The sequence below is a fragment of the Salarias fasciatus genome, chromosome 23 (assembly GCF_902148845.1).
Source record: "Salarias fasciatus chromosome 23, fSalaFa1.1, whole genome shotgun sequence".
NCBI classification, from domain to species: domain Eukaryota; kingdom Metazoa; phylum Chordata; class Actinopteri; order Blenniiformes; family Blenniidae; genus Salarias; species Salarias fasciatus.
The window spans coordinates 38,944,888-38,969,209 of NC_043766.1; the positions used below are offsets into that span (position 1 = coordinate 38,944,888).

Sequence of the window (24,322 nt, forward strand, 5' to 3'; positions counted from 1 at the left end):
TGACAAACTCACTCGTGCTTTCTATTTGTTCTTCTTCTGTCTTCAGTTCTTCTTCAGTCTCGTGTGCTAAAGGCCAGACTTGTTACGACAAATACTTTTTATATGATGCAGAAACAATCACTTGAACATATTTTATAACCTGTTTTATCTTTCTCTAACTTATGAAACATGAAATATTACTCACGCTCTCAGGACTCTGGTAGATCCTGCAGAACCCAGACTCCCAGGTCTCTGGTAGAGGACCCCAGCTGGAAGGAGATACTGCCCAGGAAGGGCGAGAACAGTTTTGCACAGTTTTTTGGTGTGTTTTAAATAATACACACTTTTTGACTCCATGTTGTTTATCACAAGTCCTTCAATTTGAAAAAAAAAAGTTTTAAGGTGGTATGTAATGACTGAAGTCCAATGGTTCAATCTCTGTCATCAGGAATAAAGTTGTATCATAAAATCAGAGCTTATTAAAGGCAAATATAATCAAACATGATCTTTGAATGAACAGAATCTGAAACAACAGACTGATTGAGACGGAGCTCACAATGATTCTCTTTTTGTGTTTTTCAGAGTAAAACATCTCACCTGAATCAAATCTGTCAGCTCCTCACCGTGGATTTTCCAGGGACTCTATGAACACAGAGTGAAAGATCAGTGAAAGAAATCAGACTCTACAAGGTCAAAGATGAGCTCAGATCCAGAAGTCCTCCTGGGAATTCTGGATCAGTTGTTAGAAGATGACTTTAAAAGGTTCAAGTTCCATTTGAGCAATATCGGGGTCTTTGAAGGATGCAGAGCAATCCCAGCAGGACAACTGGAGACACTGGACAAGCCGGACACAGCGAGACGGATCCACCAGACCTACAGCAATCATGCTCCTGAACTCATGAAACTAGTTTTAGAGAAAATAGGAAAGAAGCATATATGGGATGAACACACCAAAAAGGCCCCACAACCTGAAGGTAAGCACTGGAAACATAAGTTGGTGTGATAACTTACATTTGCACATCATGAAAAAACAGAAGAAAAAAACAGAGAGAAATCTTCTGCTTTTACACTGGTTGATCTTTTTTTTCTCTTATTAATATTTAGTTGAAAGAAAATGATCCATGACCTCACAGTCTTTCTCTCACAAAACACCAATCTTTGTAGTCAATGTTGAAGATCAGTTTATGGTTTCTGAATGACATTTTGTACCCAGTCTGACATTCACAGTCCAATGAGCTGAAGAGAAAACAAACAGGAGGAAATGATTCATGATTCTGTATTACTTAACCTCTTAATGAACACCTAGTGTGAGTTGATGACCTGTGGTTACACAAACCCAAATGTCAAAGCTAAGATCTGCCAATTTCTGGTGATGTGTGTAGGAAGTGTGTTCGTAAAACCAAACTTATTCTGGAACAGTTCCAAAAACAGTTCCAAAATGACTCGCTCTCTCTCTCTCTCTCTTGGAAGAAAAAACAAATAAAGGAGAAAACGATACTGAAGAGGCTCATTTGTCAGCAAAATCTCAGGAGTGTCAGAAAGAACTGAAGTCCAACCTGAAGAGGAGGTTCCAGTGTGTGTTTGAGGGAGTGGCGATACAAGGAAAGCCGACCCTCCTGAACCAGATCTACACAGAGCTCCACATCACAGAGGGAGGGGCTGCAGAGGTCAATCAGGAACATGAGGTCAGACAGATTGAAGCAGCATCCAGGACAGCAGACAGAGCAGAAACAAGCATCAGACCAGGAGACATCTTTAAAGCCTCACCTGGAAGATCTCAACCAATCAGAACAGTGCTGACAAAGGGAGTGGCTGGCATTGGGAAAACAGTCCTGACACAGAAGTTCACTCTGGACTGGGCTGAAGACAAAGACAACCAGGACGTCCACTTCATATTTCCATTCACCTTCAGAGAGCTGAATGTAGTGAAGGAGGAGAAGTTCAGCTTGGTGGGACTTGTTCATCACTTCTTCAATGAAACAGAAGAAACAGGAATCTGCCGATTTAAGAAATTCCAGGTGATCTTCATCTTTGATGGTCTGGATGAGTGTCGACTACCTCTGGACTTCCACAACACTAAGTTCATGACTGACATTAGAAAGTCCACCTCAGTGGATGTTCTGCTGACAAGCCTCATCAGGGGGAAACTGCTTCCCTCTGCTCGCCTCTGGATCACCACACGACCTGCAGCAGCCAATCAGATCCCTGCTGACTGTGTGGACAGGGTGACAGAGGTCCGAGGGTTCACTGAACCCCAGAAGGAGGAGTACTTCAGGAGGAGGTTCACAGAGGAGGAGCAGGCCAGCAGGATCATCTCCCACATCAAGACCTCCCGAAGCCTCCACATCATGTGCCACATCCCGGTCTTCTGCTGGATCACTGCTGAAGTTCTGGAGGAGGAGCTGAAGAGCAGAGAGGGAGGAGAGCTGCCCAAGAACCTGACTGAGGTGTACACCCGCCACCTGGTGGCCCAGGTCGAAAGGAACAAGGTCAAGCATGATGGAGGAGCTGCCACAGATCCACACTGGAGTCCAGAGAGCAGGGAGATGATAGAGTCTCTGGGAAAAGTGGCTTTTGATCAGCTGCAGAAAGGAAACCTGATCTTCTGTGAACCTGACCTGAAAAAGTCTGGCATTGACCACGAGGTAGCCTTAAAGTACTCAGGAATGTTCACAAAGATCTTTAGAGAGGAGAAAGGCCTCCGGGACACAGTGTTCTGCTTCATCCATCTGAGCCTTCAGGAGTTTCTGGCTGCTCTTCATGTCCATCAGAACTTCATCAACTATGGAATCAACCAGATGAAAAAGATAGTGGTCAGGTTGCCAAAAGTGTTTAAGAAACCTAAACTCCACCATCTCCATCAGAGAGCAGTGGACGAGGCCTTGAAGAGTCCAAATGGACACCTGGACTTGTTCCTCCGCTTCCTCCTGGGTCTTTCACTGGAGACCAATCAGAATCTCCTTCAAGATCTGCTGACACAGACAGGAAGTAGCTCACAGTCCAATCGGAAAACAGTCCAGTACATCAAGAAGAAGCTGAGTGAGAGTCTGTCTGCAGAGAGAAGCATCAATCTGTTCCACTGTCTGAATGAACTGAATGATGGTTCTCTGGTGGAGGAGATCCAACAGTCCCTGAGATCAGGAAGTCTCTCCACAGATAGACTGTCTCCTGCTGAGTGGTCAGCTCTGGTCTTCATCTTACTGTCATCAGAAGAAGATCTGAAGGAGTTTGACCTGAAGAAATACTCTGCTTCAGAGGAGACTCTTCTGAAGCTGCTGCCAGTGGTCAAAGCCTCCAACAAAGCTCTGTACGTACTTCAGGAACAAATATGGACCATAGGATGGGCTCAGTATTATTGTTTTGTTAGCGCATTAATAATATTCTGCCAAAAAATGAGATTTTCATCTGTGAAAGAAAAGACGTTCCTTTGCAAACATCCTGTTTACATATAGCAAAGTACAAAACTGCTTTCAAGACTCTGAATTAGTAGTTACTGGATGTAACTCCAGTTCTACGAGTGAGTGCGTGCCCGCCTACGGGCTTCGCTAGTGGCACACCTCCAATCTCTGTCCAATCCACTGAGACTATACAAAGCTCGACGCACCAATCCCCCGCACGCGATGGCGCAGCGCCACGCCCCACACTGAGGGTACATAACCTCGGATGGCGCTAAGCAAACCCTTCTTCTGACGTAGCAAAAACAAGGGAAGCAGACAGCTGGGCCAGCAGGTAGGCGGGCACGCACTTACTCGTAGAACTGGAGTTACATCCAGTAACTACTAATTCTACTTCGTAAGTGCTTAGCCCGCCTACGGGCTTCGCTAGTGGTACTCACCAAGGCGAAGGCCGTAGGTCGATGAATGTACTCCCAGCTGGCCTGCTGACGGGATTGGTGCATAAGACAGAAGTAAACAAACCGTACGTCCAGAACGGTCGTAGAACTCCCGAAGGACGAGGCGGGCACCTAGCGATGTAGCGCGGCCCACGACGTACAAAGCATCGCCACAGCGACACACACACACACGCCGGCCGGGAAACCACAGCGGCAGGCGGTGAAGGGGGGGACCCCTGGCCCGCGTCCCACGCACGGGGAGCGGCAGCGAACCCAAAAACAGCAAGCGGCAGAACTCCTGCCCCTGCAACACCGTAAACAACATCCGCAGACCGCGGCAGAGCCGAGCGGCAGGTGGGGAACCCCTGGTCCGCGAGCCCACCCGGGACGCGGCAGCCAGGCCAGAAGGACCGAAACGGTTAGACGACTGAACTCCTGTTCTCGCCGAAAACCGACATGGCCACAGAGTCAGTGCACATATCCAACAGATACGAACGCACGAAGGTGGACGCAGAGGCCCAGGAGGCAGCCTGGCAGATGTCACTCACCGTGACCCCTCTGCACAGGGCCGCAGAGGCAGCCACACGTCGTGTGGAATGAGCACGAATCACTGCTGGTGGCGAGAGATTCTGTGCCTCGTAGGCAGCTGCAATAGCGCCCCCCACCCGGTGGGCGAGACGCTGAGAGGTCAGCGGGGAACCACGCCCCCGGGCTCCAAACCTCACAAACAGCTGGTCCGTGGTGCGAAAGCCAGCTGTGCGCTGGACATAAAGACGCAGAGCCCTGACCGGGCACAGTGACCGCAGGCGTGGGTCGTCCCCAGACGAACCAGGCATGGAGTCAAACGTCCTGACCCGGATCACTCGCGACCGGAAGTCCGAAGTGATCACCTTGGGATGAAAGGCCGGGTTAGGCCAGAGGTGCACGAGTCCCCCATCCTGGCTGAACACCATGCAGGATGGGTGGACTGACAATGCGCAGAGATCCCCAACTCTCTTGGCGGATGCTAGCGCCAACAAGATGGCGGCCTTAAAGGAGAGAAAGCGGTCCTCCGCCTGCTCCAAAGGCTCGAAAGGAGGTCCCTTAAGGCCCTCCAACACCACATGGAGGTCCCATGGAGAGACCACATGCCTGGGGGGCGGTCGCAACCGACACGCCCCGCGCAGAAACCGCTTCACAAGCGGGTGGCTGCGTGCAGAAAAGTGGCCGAAACCGCCGTGGCCCGCTGTGATGGCCGATGCAAACACCGCCAGGGTGGATGCAGCGCGACCGCTGTCCAGCAGGGCCTGGAGGAACTCCAAAACTCCACCAACGGTGCAGGAGACCGGGTCCAAGCCCCTCTCCGAGCACCATGATGTGAAGAGCTTCCACCGAGACCTGTAGGCCTTGACAGTAGAGGGGGCCCTGGCACTCTGGATGGTGGACACCACCGCTGGGGGGAGGTCTAGTTCCACCAGCCTCACCCGCTCAGCCTCCAAGCCAGGAGCCTCCCGCCCAGGAAGGGGTGGGACCGAAGGGCGCCTCCTGCCTGCTGCAGTGCGTCGGGCCCGTCGGGAATCGGCCACGGGTCCCCGACTGCCAACTGAACCAGGTCCGGGAACCACTGCGCACTCGGGGTGTCCGGAGCCACGACGATCACGTGAAGATTGTGCAACCTCACCCTGCGCAGCAGCGGGGTCAAGAGGTGGACTGGAGGGAACGCGTACAGGATGCCCGACGGCCAGCTCCTGTGTGCGAAGGCATCTACCCCTAGAGGGGGGGCGTCTGACAACCTGAGCGAGAACCAGAGTGGGCACTGTGCGTTCTCTGCACTGGCGAAAAGGTCTGTCACTGGGCATCCGAACCTGCGCCAGAGTCGGGCTGCGACCCACGGGGACAGGCCCCACTCGTCGTGGAGTGGGCCTCCCCGGGACATTCTGTCTGCACCGACGTTGAGGACTCCGGGCACGTGACGCGCCCTGAGAGACGCGAGGTGCCGGTCCGCCCACCGGAGGATCTCCGCCACTATGCGATGAAGAGGGGGAGACCGGGTCCCCCCCTGCCTGTTCAGGTACGCGACCACCGTAGTGTTGTCCGTCCTGATGAGCACATGGCTGTCCTTCAGCCTGGCTTGGAAATGGAGCAGGACCCTCTGCACCGCCGTCATTTCCAGCACATTGATGTGAGTGGGAGTCAAATCCCAAGCACCGCCCACCGCGTGGTGGTCTAGGGTGCCTCCCCATCCCGCGAGAGACGCATCGGTGAACACTTCGACGTGATGCGACACGCAGCCCAGGGGAACTCCTTGCATTAGGAGAGCAGGATCCATCCAATAAAGGAGATCCTGGCGTGCTTGGGGCGGGATCGGGAACCGTTTGCATCCGTCCCACTTTCCCACGCAGCGGAGGCGTGCAAACCACCGTTGCAGCCTGCGCATGTGTAGAAGGCCCAGCCGGACCACTGGGTGGGCCGCGGCCATTAAACCCAGGACGGTCCTGATCAAACGAACCCCGACCAGGGGTGTGGTCACTGCAGACCTCAGGGTCGAGAGAAGGGAGGTCCGTCTCTCCTCGGAGAGGCGGGCAGTCATAGAGAGCGAGTCCAGCTCCAACCCCAGATAAGCCATGCTCTGAGCTGGGGTGAGTGCGCTCTTGTGTCGGTTCACCATGAACCAAAAGGAGCTCGATGTGGTGCAGGACCTGGGTCGTGTGCAGCACAGCCTCCTGATGAGAGGACGCCAGTATGAGCCAGTCGTCGATGTAAGTGAGGATCCTCAGACCATGACGACGGAGGGGCTCCAACGCTGCTTCGACACACTTGGTAAAGGTGCGAGGGGCGAGAGAGTAGCCGAAGGGGAGCCGGTTGTATTGAAAATACCTGGTCCCCACGGCAAAGCGGAGGAAGGCTCTGTGCCTTCTGAGAATGGGGATGTGGAAGTAGGCGTCCGTCAGGTCGATCGAAGTCATCCAGTCCCCAGGTCGAATGCTCTCCAGGAGGTGTTTGACCGTCAGCATGCGGAACCTCCTGGTGGCTATGTGAGTGTTGAGGACCCTCAGGTCCAGAATGGGTCTTACACCCCCGCTTTTCTTGGGGACCAAGAAGTAGGGGGAATAAAAACCCGAGTGCGCCTCTGTCGCGGTCAGCTCCGTGACTGCACCCCGGCGGAGGAGTGAGGCTACTTCTGCCTCGAGAGCGGCCGTCCCCGCAGGGCATGCGAGCCGCGTACGAAGGATGCCGTTGAAGAGAGGCGGACGACAGGCGAACTGCAGGGCATAACCGTTTCTCAGCGTCCTGGACAGCCAGGGAGAAAGCGGTCCCAACATAACACGCCACGTGTGAAACCGGAGCGTGAGTGGCTGTACCACGGCCAGCGGGGACGGCCCACCCGTCCTCCCGGCCTCGGGAGACGGGGGGCGCCCGGCGAAAGGGCTGTGGAGCAGGCGTCCCCTGAATGAGAGCGGGCGGCCGCGAGGCGGCCGCGGACCGGCGCTTTGCTGGGGACAACCCGAGCAGAGGCAGCGCGATCCCGGAGTTTTCCGGGTCGCTGTCCTCGGTGCTGATGTCGGAGCCTTCCGGATCGCTGGCCGTGATGCTGAAGCCGGAGCCGGGACGCTCAATAGCGGGAGCCCGGGACGGCAGAGCTCCGCTGCTCCGAGGCTCCGCTGTGACAACACACGGGGAAGCCGAGGGAGCGCTGCCGGGAGCAACACCAATAAGGCCGGGATCGGGGCGCTTTACGGCGGACACCCGGGCCGGCGTGAGTCCGCCGCTCGGCGGAGAAACTCCGCTGGGAGCGGCATGAGTGGCGCCGGGGCTGGGGCGCTGCATGTCGGCAGCCCGGGGCATAACGGCACCGCCGCTCTGACGCCTCGTCATGCCAACACGAGCGGAGGTCGGCGGACAGACGCTGCTGAGAGCGCTATGGGTGCGGCCGGGGCCGGGATACCCCACGGCGGGGATCCGGGCCGGGCCGGAGCCGTCGCTCTGACGTTTCGAAATGCTCACTCGAGCCGAAGCCGGTGGAGAGTGCAGCCTGAAGCGTTTGCGGGGCGCTGAAAAGACATCAGCAGCGCACCGCTTGCGTGACGCACACAGCGGGAAAGCTAGCGGCTCCAGCGCGCTGCTATGCCCCGCGTCCGCAGCCGCATTGCGGCCAGAGCGCGAAGAAAGCGCCGGTGAAGAGGCGGTTCCGTGCGCATTCCGCTCACCATCCTCAGCCGCCTTATCGCGGAGCGGGAGGAGGGAGGGAGAAGGGCCCAGCCGGGTTTTGCACTTTTCGATCATGCTAACACGGGGGAGAGGAGGGACTGCTGCTCTTTGGAAGATGTAACGGGCCTGACGGCCTTTATTTGCATGTTTGCTGGCAGGTGCGGGTCGAGCGGACGGGGCGCTCCGTGTCTCGGGAGCGCGGGACCGTCTGGGCTGATCGGCGCCCCGGGAGGATCGGCGGAAAGACGGTCCGGTCTGTCCAGGTGCCGAGGTGCTCCAAGGAGCTGCGGCGGCGGCTCACGGCGGGGCTGGAGGTGCGGGGCGAGCTGCTGCGAGCCTCGTGCTGCTGCCTCCAGGCGCTCGATGATCACCTGTATATCGGGCCCAAAAAGAGAAGAGGTGGACAAGGGGAGTCCCAGGACGCCCCGCTGGTCCCGCTCAGATAAAGAAGACAGACCAAGCCACAGGTGCCTCATGGCGAGCTGTGCGTTGGCCATGACACGGCCTCCACTGACGGCGATGGCTCTGCACATGCGCATCAGGACTTCGGCCGTATTTTGGACTTCCACGATGTCTTCGGGGGAAAGCTGGGACTTCTCGTGGCAGATCTTGTCCACAGAGCCCAGGAGGAAGGTCATGTTATTGGCTAGGGCGAACGTCAGGTTGCCGCTAGCGTAGCCACGATCCAGGAAGCTCGCCATGCGCCTGTCCCTTTCAGACGGCAGCACGGGCTTTCCGCCGGGCCAGGCGGAGGATCGGGGGAGGAGGCACAGCCGAACGGAGTCCTCAATGGCAGGCACTCCGGAGACCGGCGGCCAGCCCTCCACACAAGAATACTCTCGGTAGCCCTTCACCGTACCCTTGGCGGCAAGTGGCGTACCCCAGTCCCGCTGCACGTGAGCTTGAAACGACGGCACGGCGGGACATAGGACCGCAGTCCGGGACCGAGCCCGTGACTGGGTTGCCAGCCCGAGTGCAAAATCACGCTGCACCGGCTCCGGAGGCTGCGGCGGCAGCGCGAGGCCGGTGCGCTCGGCGGCTGAAGTGAAGAGCCCCGCGAGGTGCTTCACAGGCTCACGGGGAGACGGGATGCGGTGGAGGCGGAGTCGAACCGAGTCGAACTCCGTGACACAGACACGCTGCTGCTGCTGCTGCTGCTGCTGCTGCTGCTGCTGCTGCTGCTGCTGACGCTGCCGCGGATCTCGGCCCAGTCGTAGGCGGCGGCGGTGGTCTCCTCGGCGTCGTCCTCACCGGCAGGAGCCGGGGAGGTTGTGCCCATGAAGGCTGCTCGCCGCTGGCTCTCTTCGAGCGGCAGCGCGAGGCAGGCCGGGCAGGAGGTCCGCTGGCGGTGATGCTGCCAGCCAAGGCAGAGGAAGCAGAGCTCGTGACAGTCCTGTACGATGAGCGGAGTGCCGCAGGAGCGGCAGGAGAACGGCCCAACGCCCGATGGCGACTGGTCCCAGGCAGGCGAATCCATTCAAGTCGAATCTTGATCCGTAGAAGAGGCTTCTAAGTCTCATGGAGATGCTGAGAAAGAAGAAGGGTTTGCTTAGCGCCATCCGAGGTTATGTACCCTCGGTGTGGGGCGTGGCGCTGCGCCATCGCGTGCGGGGGATTGGTGCGTCGAGCTTTGTATAGTCTCAGTGGATTGGACAGAGATTGGAGGTGTGCCACTAGCGAAGCCCGCAGGCGGGCTCAGCACTTACGAAGTAGAATTGCTGTTGTGAATTCTGTCCTTGTGTTTATACGTCTATCTGATTGGATGTTAAGAAATTGAACAGTTTAATCATGAAGTGGTTGGTGTTCTACCCCCTGGAGACTAGGAGAGTACAGTTTCAACATGATAAAAAAACAAAAATGTAGGGCTGGGCGTTAAAAACGCAGTAACGCACTGCTTCCTTAACACCGACAAATAATTTCATCAGGCGTTAACGCCCACCGCTCCCCCAGCTGACCGTCAATAAAGCACACAACCACTGCACTTTCTGCAGTGAAAGACGGTTGATTCCTCATTATTTGCCATAATGAACTCGGCCGAATTATCAAAAAAGTCAGGAGGAAAAGGCTGGTATAAGTCATAAAGTGAAATAAGGAGCGCAAATATGACAAAAATGAAAGTGAAACTTAAATCGCGTCTTTTGCCGGGGCAATGTTTCAACCCGCTGGACATTCTTCAGGCACTGAAAACACGTAAGATCAAGTAAAATTCCCTTCAACACACAATCTGGCTTCATGAGGCACAGTTCAGCGTGACTGAATTTATCCTGTCGGGGGTGGCAATCTTGGTAAAGACTTGGTATTTTAAGTTTTTATAAATCATATTTGATGAATTGTAAAATATTATTGTAAAATTATGCTTCTTGCAATATTCTTGCCAAAAAAAGAAATCCCTGACCCCGGCTGGGGTATGATGATCATTACAGATTATTTGAATTCATTGTTGTATTTTGCACATAATGCGATTCATCGCGATGAATCACAGAAAAATTATGCGATTAATCGCAATTAAGAAATGTAATCGTTGCCCAGCACTAAATAAACTCAAATGAGTATCAATATTCATTGTTGCTGACAGAGCAGGACGAGTCCAGGATGCTCACAAAACAGTGTGTGATGAGGAGGAGCATTGAGACATTATACATCTGACTGAGACACTGGAGATCATAACAAGAGGGGTCTTTTTGTTTGGATGGGAGCAGGGAAACCCTCCCTTGGCCTTTCATGGTCTCAGTGGGGTGGGGGACACTGCAGGGGGGGGGGTTGTGAGTAATGTGTAGTGTGTAGCCCTGAGAATGCCATGTGATGCAGGGTGTGTTTGTCAGCAGGTGGTGATTGTGGTCCAAACAGCAGCTGAGTCCATGAGTGTCTTCTGTGTAGGAACAGGTCTCTCTGTCTGGAGTGTTTGTCCTCTGGAAGAAGCCAGAATCATCCCATGGGGGGAGGATTGGGGCGGCGGTCGCTATGCTGTGAATCCATGATGAAGTTCTCTCTGATTGGTAGTTCCAGCTGCTCCTCATTTTAATTCAGCTTTCAGTGTGATCAGATTCTTAATGGCCTCATTTGATTCCAGACTGAGCAGATGTATCAAATCAAATCAAATCAAACTTTATTTGTAGAGCACTTTTTCATATTTAAAAAAACAACGCAAAGTGCTGAACAATAAAAACAGTCATAAAAACAAAAGAATAAAAACCATACCATCAATAAATATACACCACACACACACACACACACACACACACACACACACACACACACACACACACATACACACACACACACACACACACACACACACACACACACACACATACACACACACACTCTCTCTGAATTATTTGCACACAGCAGAGGAGACATGGCATGGCACTAAGCATCATGGGAAAACACTACCAGTGGGGCCGTTCACACCAGGAGAAGGCGAAGGTCATTAATATTATTATTATTGGGGTCCCAGCGCTCGACCCCCGACCCCGCCAGACCAAGGGGAACCCACACACCGAGGTGTGGAGACCCCCAGGCCAGCCAGGACCAGAGGATCAGAGCGCAGTGACCCCAGCAGAGGACCAGGACCAACTCCCGGTGTGAAGAACCCACCCTGAGGAAACACTGGAGTTAAAACAGCTAAAGACATAAAAAGACATAATACAAAGTTAATAGTAATATAAGATTATAAAGTAAAAGATTAAAATAAGTTAGAAGTACATAATAAAAATAGAATGAATAAATAGGATAAATAGATTAAAATAAAATGATAATAAAAAATAAAAATGATGGAGATAAGAACTATAAAAGGTTAATTAAAAGCCAGATTAAAAAGGGGTGTTTTTAACCTCCCTTTAAAAATATCAACGGTCTCTGCGGTCCTGAGGTTCTCCGGTCCTGAGGTTCTCCGGCAGGCTGTTCCACAGGTGGAGGCCGTAGTGGCTGAAAGCCGCCTCACCATGCGTCTTGGTTCTTGCTTTGGGAACACGCAATAAGGCACTGCCAGAGGACCTCAGGGCCTGCGAGGGTCAATAGGGTAAAAACAGATCAGCTAAAAAAGAAGGAGCAAGCCGTTCAGACATTTAAAAACTAATAAGAGAATTTTAAAATCGATCCTGAAGCGGACAGGGAGCCAATGCAGCGACTGTAAAACCGTTGTAATGTGGCTCCGCCCCCTGGTCCTCGTCAGCACGCGAGTGGCTGAGTTTTGTAACAGTTGTAGGTTTGAAATGTTCTTTTTGTTTCAGACCAGAGAGCAAGGCATTACAATAATCTAATCTACAGGAGATAAAAGCTGCATTAGCGCCTCCTGCTGGCCTGAGAGAGAAACGGGCGACTCTGGCTATGTTCTTAAGATGATAAAATCCAATCTTAGTTATGTTTTTAATGTGTGGAATAAAACTTAGCTCAGAGTCAAAAATTACGCCCAGGTTCTTAACTGATTGTGCTGGTTTAAAATCTAATAATTTTGGTAAAATTTTCTCTCTCTGACCTTCGGGACCGATAACTAAAACCTCAGTCTTGTCCTGGTTGAGCTGTAGGAAATTCACTGCCATCCATGACTTGATGTCTGAAATACAGTTAAAAAGGGTTTCTATTGGCCCTGAGTCATCAGGAGACACGGCGATGTACAGCTGAGTGTCGTCAGCGTAACAATGGAAACTGATGCCGTGTCTCCTGATGACGTCCCCAAGAGGAAGCATGTAGAGATTAAAAAGTATGGGACCTAAAATTGAACCTTGGGGAACCCCACCTCTAATTTCATGGGTTCCTGAGGAACAAGTATCCAAACTTCCATAAAAACATCGATCTGTGAGAAAAGAACTGAATCAGTTAAGAACAGTACCAGAGAGGTCCACCAGGTGACTAAATCTGTTTATTAAAATGTGGTGGTCTACTGTGTCAACGGTGGCACTCAGGTCCAGTAGAACCAACACTGTGAGTTTTTTATTATCCAAGTTCCACCTGATATCATTTAAAATCTTTAAAAGGGCCTTCTCGGTACTGTGGTTCACTCTAAAACCAGACTGATGTCTTTCTAAAATGTTATTTATCATTAAAAAGTCATTGACTTGGTTAAAAACCAGTCTTTCTAAAACTTTACTTAAAAATGGTAAGTTGGATACTGGTCTGAAGTTATTAAAAACATCGGGGTCTAAATTGCTCTTCTTCAGAAGGGGCTTCACCACCGCCGTTTTAAAGGCAGTGGGGAAAACTGAAGACAGCAGTTCATGATATTTAAAATCTGTTCCTCCAGGAATCCATAAAGTGATTTAAACAGTGGTGGGGATGGGATCTAAAAGGCAGGTTGTTGATTTTACTTGGGAGAAAACTTGACCAAGAGTCCTTCATCAACCAGGTCAAAACTGTCCAGTGTTTCCTCAGGCATGGACAACGGTTCAGCTGTGTTCACTGATACAACCTGTTGAGGTAAAAGACTAGACCTGATGTCCATGATCTTAGTTCTGAAGTGGTCTGAAGAGTCTTCACAGAGAGCGTCTGTTGGCTCCTTAACAGCTTTGTTAAAATTAGAGACAGTTAAAATGTTGAAGGTGGAGAAGAGGAACCGGGGGTTGTCTTTATCGTCTGAAATAAGTTGAGAAAAGTGGGAAATTCGGGCCTGTTTAACTGCATTATTGTAGATTTTGAGTTGTTGATGTAGAATCTGGTGATGTACAGTCAACTTGGATTTCCTCCACCTTCTTTCAGCACTCCTGCATTTTCTTTTCAGTGTGATGATTTTATCAATCTTCCTCCATGGTGGTTTGGAATGGCCCTTGATTGTTTTGGTTAAAAGTGGAGCGACTGAGTCCAGACTGGACTTCAGTTTACTGTTAAAATCATCAATGATAAAATCACAGGGTGCAGGTAAAATCACTGCAGGAGTGCTCTGTAAAATCTCTATAAACTCTGCAGCCACTTCAGAGGTAAGGTAGCGTCTCCTCACTGTTCTCACCGGGGCTTCCTGCTGGTTAAAACTGGTGATGTTAAAAAACACACAGCCAGGTCAACAACAGAGGACACACTGATGGACAGACCGTGGGTTATAACCAGGTCCAGGGTGGTTCCTCTGTTGTGAGTTGGCTGTGTGACATGCTGTTTAAAATCTAAACAGTTTAAAAGGTTTAAAAATTCTCTGGACATAGAGTCCGAGATGTCGTCAACATGTAAGTGAAAATCACCAGTTATTAAAATTCTGTAATATTTAGAATGAATTATTGTTAAAAGTTCTGAAAATTCACTAATAAAAAGACTAGAGTACTGAGGGGGTCTGTACACTGTTAAACACAGGCTTGGGGGACTGGTAAAAACAAAGGCGTGGTGCCCGAAGGAGCTAAAACTATTAAAAGACACTGCACACGCGCTAAATCTGTTATTTCAAATGGAAGCAGTCTCTCCACCCCTCTTACCCTGTCTGGTTGAATATAAAAAGTTAAAACTCGGTGGGGAAGCCTCAGTGAGGATAACAGGTGCGTCAGTGCTGCCATGTCTCAGTTAAAAGCAGACTGTCTACATTATTGTCTAAAATAAGATCATGAATAATAAAAGATTTGTTTAAAGCTAGGGTTGGCGATTTGAATGAGATACATTTTTTTAAATACTGTTTAAAATGATCTTTATGACCCGATGGGAAGCAATTCATAGCGTGTGTTTAAAGTAGTTTGGAAAATATCCGCTATCTACAGCAGGAGTAAAACGGGAAAAACAGCAACCAATAGTCTTGAGGGGACACCTTTTTTTAAACCAATCAAATCCCTTCGCCGGTCGACCTGCCCCCTGCGCGTACATGTACACGTGCACTGACCCTAGTTCAGTGCGCGTGTAGAAGGACAGAGCGTCGTTGCAGAACGGCGGAGAAGAATGTTTGAAGGTTTACGTACCGTTGAGTGCGCTGTAACTTGGCGTAGTGCAAATAAAGAAAAACGAAGAAACGAAGCGCTGAGGACAGGTTACGCCAGGAACGCACTGGACACGGAAGTGCCGCGCGCACCGCGCGCATCGCAAACGTCTCCGCGTCTCCGCGTCTCCGCTCCATACGGGAGCTCCTCCAATGGGGTGGGAGCTGGGCGGAGCTATCTTGGCGGAGCCTTGGGGAGATGCTTCATGCTAACGCTAGTTTTCCAAGATCGCCAACCCCAGCTTTAAGAGAGAGCGCACATTCAGCAGCGCCATATTAATGGTGGTGGGCGGGCTGAATGTGCGCTCTCGGTGGACTTTTACTGTTAAAAGAGTCCTTTGTCGTTTAAAGACAGTCTGGGGGACGTGGTGTCTGGAGGAGGTGATGACAGGGATGCTATGTACAGTGTGCAGTGTGTCCGGGGGCAGTGAAGGTGTGTGAGGGGTGTGTGCGGCATGTGGTGGATGGGGGGGGCTTGCAGGTAGTCAATCAGCAGGGGATGTATGGACTGTGTGCTGAATATTACCTGCTAAAATGGAGCTGCCCAGCGTGCTCGGGTGAAGTCCGTCCTGGTGATAAAAAGCTGGGCGGTTCCAGAAAAGATTGAAATTGTCTATGAAATAAAAGTTGGAGGCTGTGCAGGAGCGCTGGAGAGCCAGGTGTTGAGGCTGAGCAGTCTGGAGAAGCGTTCAGCGCCCCTGGAGAAGGTCGGCAAAGGTCCAGAGATAAAAACCGACCTTCCACAGCTCTCCAACAGGTTGAAAAGGTCTTTAAAATACTGCTTGGTGACCTCCAACTGCCGCCGGGCCGTGTCGTTAGTGCCGACGTGGACGATGACCCTGCGGACAGTGGAGGGGAGGGACTGCAGGAGCTCTGGGAGTTCGTGGAGGATCGTGGGCACCAGGAATACACCGCGTGATGGCGTTAAAACAGCGAATATTCCTGATGCTACTGTCCCCAACCAGGAGAGATGTGGGGGAAAAAAGGGGACGGGGCGGGGGCGGCTGTGGGGCGACGGTGTCGGTGTCCGGGGCTGGGGAGTGCTCCGCCGGTGAAGCGGTGCCGCCGGCAGCAACCTCGCTGCTGGAGCGGTGGTCCTAGCCCTGGTCCTGGATCCGGTTCTCCCCGGAGTGGTGGTCCCGATTCTCCTCGCGGTGGTGGTGGTGGCTCCCGGAATGCCTCCTCACTGCCTCCCTGATCAGTCTCAGGCGGGCAGCGGAGGCCGCGGACCGGGGCGATCGCCACCGCCCCGGGACCGGCGGGGAGCGGTCCGGCTCCAGGGCCGCGGCGGAGTGATCCGGGGCCGCGGCGGGGAGCTCCTTCTCCGGGGCCGAGGTGGGGTAGGCCCGGGCCGTGGCGGAGTGATCCGAGACCGGTGTGGTGAGCTCCTTCTCCAGAGCTGTGGCGGTGAGCTCCTTCTCCGGGGCCGAGGTGGAGTGGGCCAGGACCGCAGGGGGTAAATCCGTCTCCGGGGCCGGGGTGAAATGATCCGGAACCGTGGCGGAGCGACGGCGGTGCCTGGTGGTGTCTGGCAGCATGGCTTCCGGGGTATCGTGGCGGCGAGCGGCGGACCCGCCAGAGGACGCGGGAGCAGCAGCGGCCGCAGCAGGCCGCGGACCCTCACCACCCGCCGGGCTGTCATCGTACTGCGCCGGTTCGAGAGGGGCAGTGGAGGCGAAGCCGCGGTGGGCTGAGGCTTGCGGCCCCGCACTACCACCTCTGCCCAGGAGCGCTGATGGTCCGGAGTAGAGCAGGAGGGAGCCCAGGGAGCTGGAGCGGTGGTGTTGTTTATGAAAGAGGAGATGAGCATGGATTGTCCCTCGACCAGCGTCCGGGCCTGCTCCAGCAGATCGTCTTTTTCCCTGAGCTCCTCCGACAGCCGGCGGATGTCCTCCCGCAGGTCGGTGACGATCCTGTCCACCTGCACGACCAGGGGGTGCAGGCGAGGTCCGCGGTGCAATGCTGCGGCCATGTTGGGCTGACGGCACGGCCTCACACACCGGTACCCACGGGCACATACCTCTGTCCCTGGTGCCCGGGTTTCTCTACCGGTGTAACCGTGCCGCCTTTGTGCTTCCTCGCCGCTCCCAGTTCACCGCTACCGGCTTGCCACTCGCAAACCGCCGCTCCGCCTCGGTGCCACTGCTCCGCTTCGGACCCGGAAGCGTCGCTGCTGCTGCGTGCTCCAGTAGTGTCGTGTAGAACAGTTCTGTGAGCTGACTCCCGATGGCACTCACACTGGTGTTTAATAAACACAGAATAGAAAATCACATAAAGGCTCCTTTTCACTGTTTTGATTTACAATTTCCAAACCAGAAGCAGGAGACGATTCATTTCATGTTTTGAACTCCTGCTGAAACTCTGCTCCCCTTGAAGAGTCTGCTGCAGTGTGGGAGGACAGAAAGACAAACTGGACGCTTCAGTTTCACAAGGACAAAGTTCTCACTGGAACTTCAGAGTCTTCCATGAAGTTTTGTGTTTGTATCTGTGAACAGGATGTTTGAAAAGGAATTTTTTTCCCCACATTCAAATATATTTTTTTTAAACCATGCAATTTATTTTCTTTTTTTTTATCCAAGATGGCATACCACAGTGAACAAATTCAAACTGAAATTATCTTCAAACACTCATATTTAAACCTGCAACAATATTTATGACTTGATATTAAACCAACAACATTCTGTCCCTGATGTCCAGTCAGCTGGTTTTCATTGTTGCTTCTTCTTCAGGTTGAGCTGCTGTGGTCTGTCAGAGAGAAGCTGTGGAGCTCTGTCCTCAGTTCTCAGCTCTCAGTCCTCCAGTCTGACACATCTGGACCTGAGTAACAACGAGCTGCAGGATTCAGGAGTGAAGCGTCTGTCTCTTGGACTGGAGAGTCCTCACTGTAAACTGGAAGCTCTCAGGTCAGGATCCAGCTGCTGCTTGATCATGTGGAGGATCTTCCTTCTTCCTTCTTGAATTGATGCAGCCATGTTTGTGCCTCCAGTCTGTCAGGGTGTCTGGTCTCAGAGGAAGGCTGTGCTTCTCTGGTCTCAGCTGTGAGATCCAAGTCCTCCCATCTGAGAGAGCTGGACCTGAGCTACAACCATCCAGGAGACTCAGGAGTGAAGGAGCTGTCAGCAGCAGTGGAGGATCCACACTGCTCACTGGAGACTCTCAGGTTCTGACATGACTGCTAAAAAATGTCCACCACTCTCTGTTCTCCTGCTCACATCTGTAGAACATCTGTAGAACATCTCAATGGAACATTGTGACATCTCGACTTTCACTGTGATCCAGAAAGCCAAACCACACCCATATGGAAAAGATAATGATACATTCTATGAAGTTTTAGTCTTTAAAGTCCGAGTAAAGCAAAATCAGCCATTTTCTTCTAAACACCTTAAATAGGTCATAAATGTGTTTGTCTGTGTCGGGGTCTGGTCCATTTATGCTGCTTTTAAAAGTTTGTGCAGATTGGTGGTGTGACCGCAGCGGCAAATTACCTTCATGCACACATGATGCAGTGTCTTTGTCTGAAGCTGTGAAATAAGTCCACACAGCGCATCTTTATCCGTCCACCATCGCTTTTCCTCACTCTCTCTCCCTCTCTCTCTCTAGCTGCCCTGACATGGCAGTGAAGAGCACAGGGAGGAGGGAGCAGCACAGCGCGCATTAACGAGCGTCTGAGCACTAAGTGAGCTGAGGTCCGACAGAGAGGCTGTGCTGACTCTGCCAGAGCAGAAAAAAAATATCGATCTCAACGTGCTGGTATCGATCGATACCGATACTAACTTTGGTATCGATACTATCGATATTTGGATCGAGCCGCCCACCACTACCGACCAGAGGAACCAGGTTTTTCCAATACAGGCGATCTTGTGCCAGCAGGTCTGCATCCTTCACGGTAATTCCATGTTGTCGGAGGTCGTCCGCAATGATGTTGAGTCATCGAGTACAGGGCTTTCCTCGTGGTTGTCTCCAGCCTGCGGCCTTTGGTTCAAACTTCAGAATGGCTCTTGTCGGGTGGTCAAGGGGGGGGAAGACGGAGAACATGGCCGAACCAGCGAATGTGGCGTTGTGCAGCATTGGGCATAACTGAACAATAAATGACAAGGGGGCTTAGCAAAAAATTACGGTGTAAGTTCTTCAATGACTCTAAGAGATATCAGCTTCTGATCCAGATCATGGAAGTATTCTGGATACCAGGATCCAGAACAGACCAAAATAGGGGGATTCCGGAGTGTCAGTCACTGTGAGGCAACACATTGAGATATGAACATGCAACAAACAGCTTTCTCCCAGACATTGTTTGTGTTAGGGAGAAATAAAATGTTTTTTTATTATATATGGTGTCAGAAAAGTTACCACAGGGATAACTGGCTTGTGGCGGCCAAGTGTTCATAGCGACGTCGCTTTTTGATCCTTCGATATCGTCTCTTCCTATCATTTTGAAGCAGAATTCACCAAGCGTTGGATTGTTCACCCACTAATAGGGAACGTGAGCTGGGTTCAGACCGTCGTGAGACAGGTTAGTTTTACACTACTGATGATGTGTTGTTGCAATAGTAATCCTGCCCCTTGTTAAGGGCCGTCCGGTCTTTGTATGATGATCTTGTCCTGTTGGCTTCATGGAACCCGGACCTACAGCATGCACTGGGACGGTTCGCAGCCGAGTGTGAAGCCACAGGGATGAGGATCAGCACCTCCAAATCTGAGGCCATGGTCCTCTACCAGAAGAAGGTGGCTTGCCCTCTCCAGGTCGATGGAGAGACTCTGGCCCAAGTGGAGGAGATTAAGTATCTTGGGGTCTTGTTCACGAGTGGGGGACGGAAGGAGCGTGAGATTGACAGGCAGATCGGTGCAGCGTCTGCAGTGATGTAGTCGTATCGGTCCGTTGTGGTGAAGAGGGAGCTGAGCCGAAAGGCGAAGCTCTTGATTTACCGGTCAATCGATGTTCCCACCTTCACCTATGGTCATGAGCTTTGGGTCATGACTGAAAGGACAAGATCCTGGATACCAGCGGCTGAAATGAGCTTCCTCCGTAGGGGGGCTGGACTCCCTTAGAGACAGGAGGAGGAGCTCAGTCACCAGGGAGGAGCTCGGAGTAGAGCCGCTACTCCTCCACATCGAGAGGGGCCAGCTGAGGAGGCTCGGGCATCTGTTTAGGATGCCTCCTGGACGCCTCCCTGGGGAGGTTTTCCGGGCATGTCCTACAGGGAGGAGACCCTGGGGAAGACCCAGGACACCCTGGAGAGACTATGTCTCTTGGATGGCCTGGGAACGCCTTGGGATCCTCCCGAAAGACCTGGAGGAAGTGTTTGGGGACAGGGAAGTCTGGGCATCCCTGCTGAGACTGCTGCCCCCGCGACCCAGCCCCGGATAAGCGGTGGAAGATGGATGGACGGATGGTGTTCTTATTGTTGTTGGTGACTGATTTGAGCTGTGGTGGAGGTCTGCGCTCTCTGAGTGCCAAATTCTAGTTGTTACTTGTCAACAAAAAATAACAATCCGGTAACTTGGAAAAGAATTTCAGTCTGATTTCACTGTCCATCTTTTTTGAAGTGAGCTGAACTTACTACTTGTAACTTGTTGCAATGACAATAAATAAATAGCATTCCATTCCATTATTTTTTTTACACGCATGAACTCATCACAGTGAAACCAACATTAATGTTGATGTTGCAGTCATGTTCATCGGACCAAAACTGGATGTGCGACACACGACTTTAAAAAGTTGTGTTTGGGACGTGCTGTTGTGATGTACGTTTGTTGTGGCTCCTTTGAAGACGTCTTCTGGATGTCAGATTATTACGTCAGTATGTCTTTTCTTCAATATAAATACAACATCCTGACAAAACATCTGTACAACGTCCAAGAAAGACGTATAAAAAACTTTCATTCTGGCTCATCTGAGGACGTCTTCTGGATGTGCAGAGATGACGTCTTGAAGACGTGTTCTGAACCACTTTTGCTCAGTGGGGGGCTCCTGGGTGATCAGGGTGCCTACTACCATTTGTGGTTCTCCCTCTGGGGGCAAGTTCTCTTCCCTCTAGACGACATCCCGGACCCGGGGCTGCCCAGGGTCCCGGCCGGGGCTTTCCTCTGCCCCCTTCTGGACTGGCATGTGGGCGTCTTCCTGGGGGGAGTGGCTCAGGCCTGGGCTCTGGGATGGCCTCCAGTCATCTGGGTCCTGAGGGCCTCTCTGAATTGCTTCTGGTCTACTCAGGGGTCAGAGGTCATCCGTGCATGATCACTATCACATTTGCATGATCATGTTGATCTTTAATCACTCTTCACATTCTACCTGTGGACTCAGCGACCTTGTTCTCTTGTGGTGGGTTAGACGAATGGTGATCTGTAGAGGACCTCTGCTGATGCTCTGGTGTAATTTCATACTTGTATCCTCAGTTTGCACGCCTCAGTTTACTACCAGTTATGTTCTCCAACAAAAGTCCGTAAGATGCCCTCGGTCATGTCTTTATGTTGTTGCAGTAGCAGATTGTCTGGAGTATTAAAAAAAGAAAAAGAAATGTTGTATCCTTGCACTCTCTTCCTTCTCTTCACCCCCTTTTTTCGGTGCTGGCTTGTCTGTTCACTTGCTTTTCTTTCACTTTCTGTTTCTTTCACTTTTCTGTCCCCCTGTCAGGTCCACCAATATTATGTATCAGGACTCAAAATAAATAAAATAAAATACAAATAATAATAATAAGAAGAAGAAGAAAAAATGCATGCCAACAAGAGGAACTTCACACTTAGAAGCTCCCCTTGGAAAAGCAAATCTGTCTGGCATATAACAGCAGCCAGGCCCTCATTCTGCCGCTTCCATGCTTGACAGGACAGGTTAGAATGAAGAAAAAAAAAAAAAAAAAAAAAAAAAGCATAATCCATATAAAACATGAAGACTGACTACTGGAACTGATGGAACTTGTCAGAAGCTTTTTAAATGTCTTTTCCATGTGGGCAGATTCAAGTTTCCAGTCTCAGTTGAGCTGCAGAGCAGCAGCTTTCCATCCTCCACTCACTGTGTTTGTGATGCTCCGAGTCAGAGATGTAGAACTGAGTCCATGACAAACATTGATGTGGTTTTCATTGTTGCTTCTTCTTCAGGTTGAGCGGCTGTGGTCTGTCAGAGAGAAGCTGTGGAGCTCTGTCCTCAGTTCTCAGCTCTCAGTCCTCCAGTCTGACACATCTGGACCTGAGTAACAACGACCTGCAGGATTCAGGAGTGAAGCGTCTGTCTCTTGGACTGGAGAGTCCTCACTGTAAACTGGAAGCTCTCAGGTCAGGATCCAGCTGCTGCTTGATCATGTGGAGGATCTTCCTTCTTCCTTCTTGACTTGATGCAGCCATGTTTGTGTCTCCAGTCTGTCAGGGTGTCTGGTCTCAGAGGAAGGCTGTGCTTCTCTGGTCTCAGCTGTGAGATCCAAGTCCTCCCATCTGAGAGAGCTGGACCTGAGCTACAACCATCCAGGAGACTCAGGAGTGAAGGAGCTGTCAGCGGCAATGGAGGATCCACACTGCTCACTGGAGACTCTCAGGTATGGACACACAGCAGGAGCTCCTCATGGAGACTGAGATGTTCTTCACAATGTCTCCAGTTGATGATCAGACTGGTGGGAAAGGCTTTTGGATGAGAAGCCTGTTTAATGTTGAACAGCATTCATCATAGATGAAGCACTGCTCACTAGCTCCATCATGAGATGGAGAAAATATGTTTAATAGAGTTAATTGAAGCTTCATGTGTGATGTCCTGGACCTCTTCACATTAGGAAAAGAATTGATGAAAAAAATGAATAAGTAACTAAAATATAAACTTCTTTATCGTTCACTAGAATCTTGGGCCATGATCAATGTCATGTGCCCCCCCCCCCCCCCCCCTTCCCGAGGGACAACACAATGATGCCCTCAATCCTCCTTTTCGTCCTCACTTTAGAACCACTGGCAGAACCCTTCAGAAACAGTCAGGATATTCACAGTGTTAGTTTAGTCAGGACCATCCAGAAGATAGTGTTATATGCTGATGACATTTGACTTTTTCTTTCAAACCCTGAGGTCTCAGTCCTGGACTCTCTCTCCAGTATGAACACAGCTGTATCAATGTCTTGGCTCCACAGCAAATCCGAGGCTCTGCTCCTGGAAAGTTCTGGCAGCATGTCCTGTTATTGTCAGTGGTTGTTCATGAGAGCAGTGGCAGAGGGGCAGAAACTGTTCTGGTTCTGGTCCTGGTGACCCCAACCCTCCTTCCAGAGGGGAGAGATTGAAAGAGTTGGTGACCAGGGTGGGAGGGGTCGGCCAACATCTTATGTGTCAGCCTCAGGATCCTGGAGGTTAGAGGTCATGGAGGGAAGGCAGACTGCAGCCAATTACCTTTTCTGTAGTGTCCACTGGGGAGTCTCTCAGGGGGATGGAGGTGTCCTCTGGGGAGTCTCTCAGGGTGATGGAGGTGTCCACTGGGGAGTCTCTCAGGGTGATGGAGAGTCATGATGATTCTAGTCATGATGTACTGAACACATTAAAAACTCCAGGACATGAAAAAGGACTTCACAACTACTTGAGAATGAAAAGGTTTCACCCAACTTAATCTGAGATTTTTATAGTTTCATTCAAATCAATTCAGCGTCATTTATCTCTCACCAAGTACAACACAGTCATTTCTCTTCACTTTTACAGAGAAAACCCAAGAATGAGCAACAGTGACTCTGGAAAGGAAAATCTCCCTTTTAAAAGGAAAAAAAAATATGATCAGAACCACTCTTGGTAACTTTGTGCTGTCCCGGTCAGGGTGTCCAGGTCCCTCGTCCTCTTCTGTGTCCTCGTCCATCCCTGTGTGCTTTGTCAATCCCACCTGTGTGTGTGTGTGTCTGCCTAACCTCATGTTTCAGTCTTTCAATGGTCTCATCTATCTATGGTGTTCTGTCTCTGTCCCTCACCCCAGTCTGTTTAGTGTTGTCTCTGTCTTTGTTCTGTCCTGCTCCGTCTCAGCTTCCTGCTGTTCATCACCGTTCAATGTTTTATGCAACTGACAGACATTAGTGTTTGTTTAGTCTCTTTTTTATTCTTTCCTCTCTTGTGTTTTCAAACATATTTCAGCTGAAGAAAGGCTCAAGCTGATGACAACTGACCAAAGACAGTGCTGACTAAAGGTCTCTCTCTCTCTCTCTCTCTCTCTTCCTGCAGGGTGGACCATGGTGGACAGCAGAGGCTCAAACCTGGTGGTGTGAGGAAGTGTAAGTTGGACTCATCACTGTCCGTTTGTCTTTCAATCAAAGCTTTGGATTCATTCAAACATTCCTGACAAGAGAAGCCTGACAAAAAGTGTCCTCATCAAACTTTCTCTCCATCAACAACATGTCAGGAAGTCCACAAACAACAAATCCATCACATGTGTCACATCAGGACTGAACTCTTTTTCTCTCCATCAGATTTCTCTCAACTTCAACTGGATGAAAATTCAATGA

The 24,322-nt window shown here is 51.2% G+C and overlaps 4 protein-coding genes across 4 annotated transcripts in view; 2 read left to right on the top strand and 2 right to left on the bottom strand.

Annotated features, from left to right (window-relative positions):
* LOC115382179 (NACHT, LRR and PYD domains-containing protein 3-like) overlaps positions 1-24,322 on the bottom strand; it is a 1,352,480-nt gene that overhangs the window by 1,300,419 nt on the left and 27,739 nt on the right. The gene's annotated exons all lie outside the window — the stretch shown is intronic.
* Positions 1-24,322, bottom strand: part of LOC115382194 (NLR family CARD domain-containing protein 3-like) — a gene marked incomplete at its 3' end in the record, with an annotated part of 1,416,821 nt that overhangs the window by 1,159,640 nt on the left and 232,859 nt on the right.
* The window catches only part of LOC115382182 (NLR family CARD domain-containing protein 3-like), a 103,650-nt gene that overhangs the window by 16,736 nt on the left and 62,592 nt on the right, over positions 1-24,322 (top strand). The window lies entirely within an intron of this gene.
* On the top strand, positions 239-24,306 carry LOC115382190 (NACHT, LRR and PYD domains-containing protein 3-like). Its single transcript, XM_030083877.1, has 8 exons — positions 239-301; positions 562-953; positions 1,450-3,286; positions 17,612-17,785; positions 21,972-22,145; positions 22,229-22,402; positions 23,535-24,091; positions 24,287-24,306. The coding sequence occupies exons 2-7, from the start codon at positions 677-679 to the stop codon at positions 23,623-23,625; spliced, it is 2,727 nt and encodes a 908-aa protein (XP_029939737.1). The 5' UTR covers positions 239-301; positions 562-676; the 3' UTR covers positions 23,626-24,091; positions 24,287-24,306.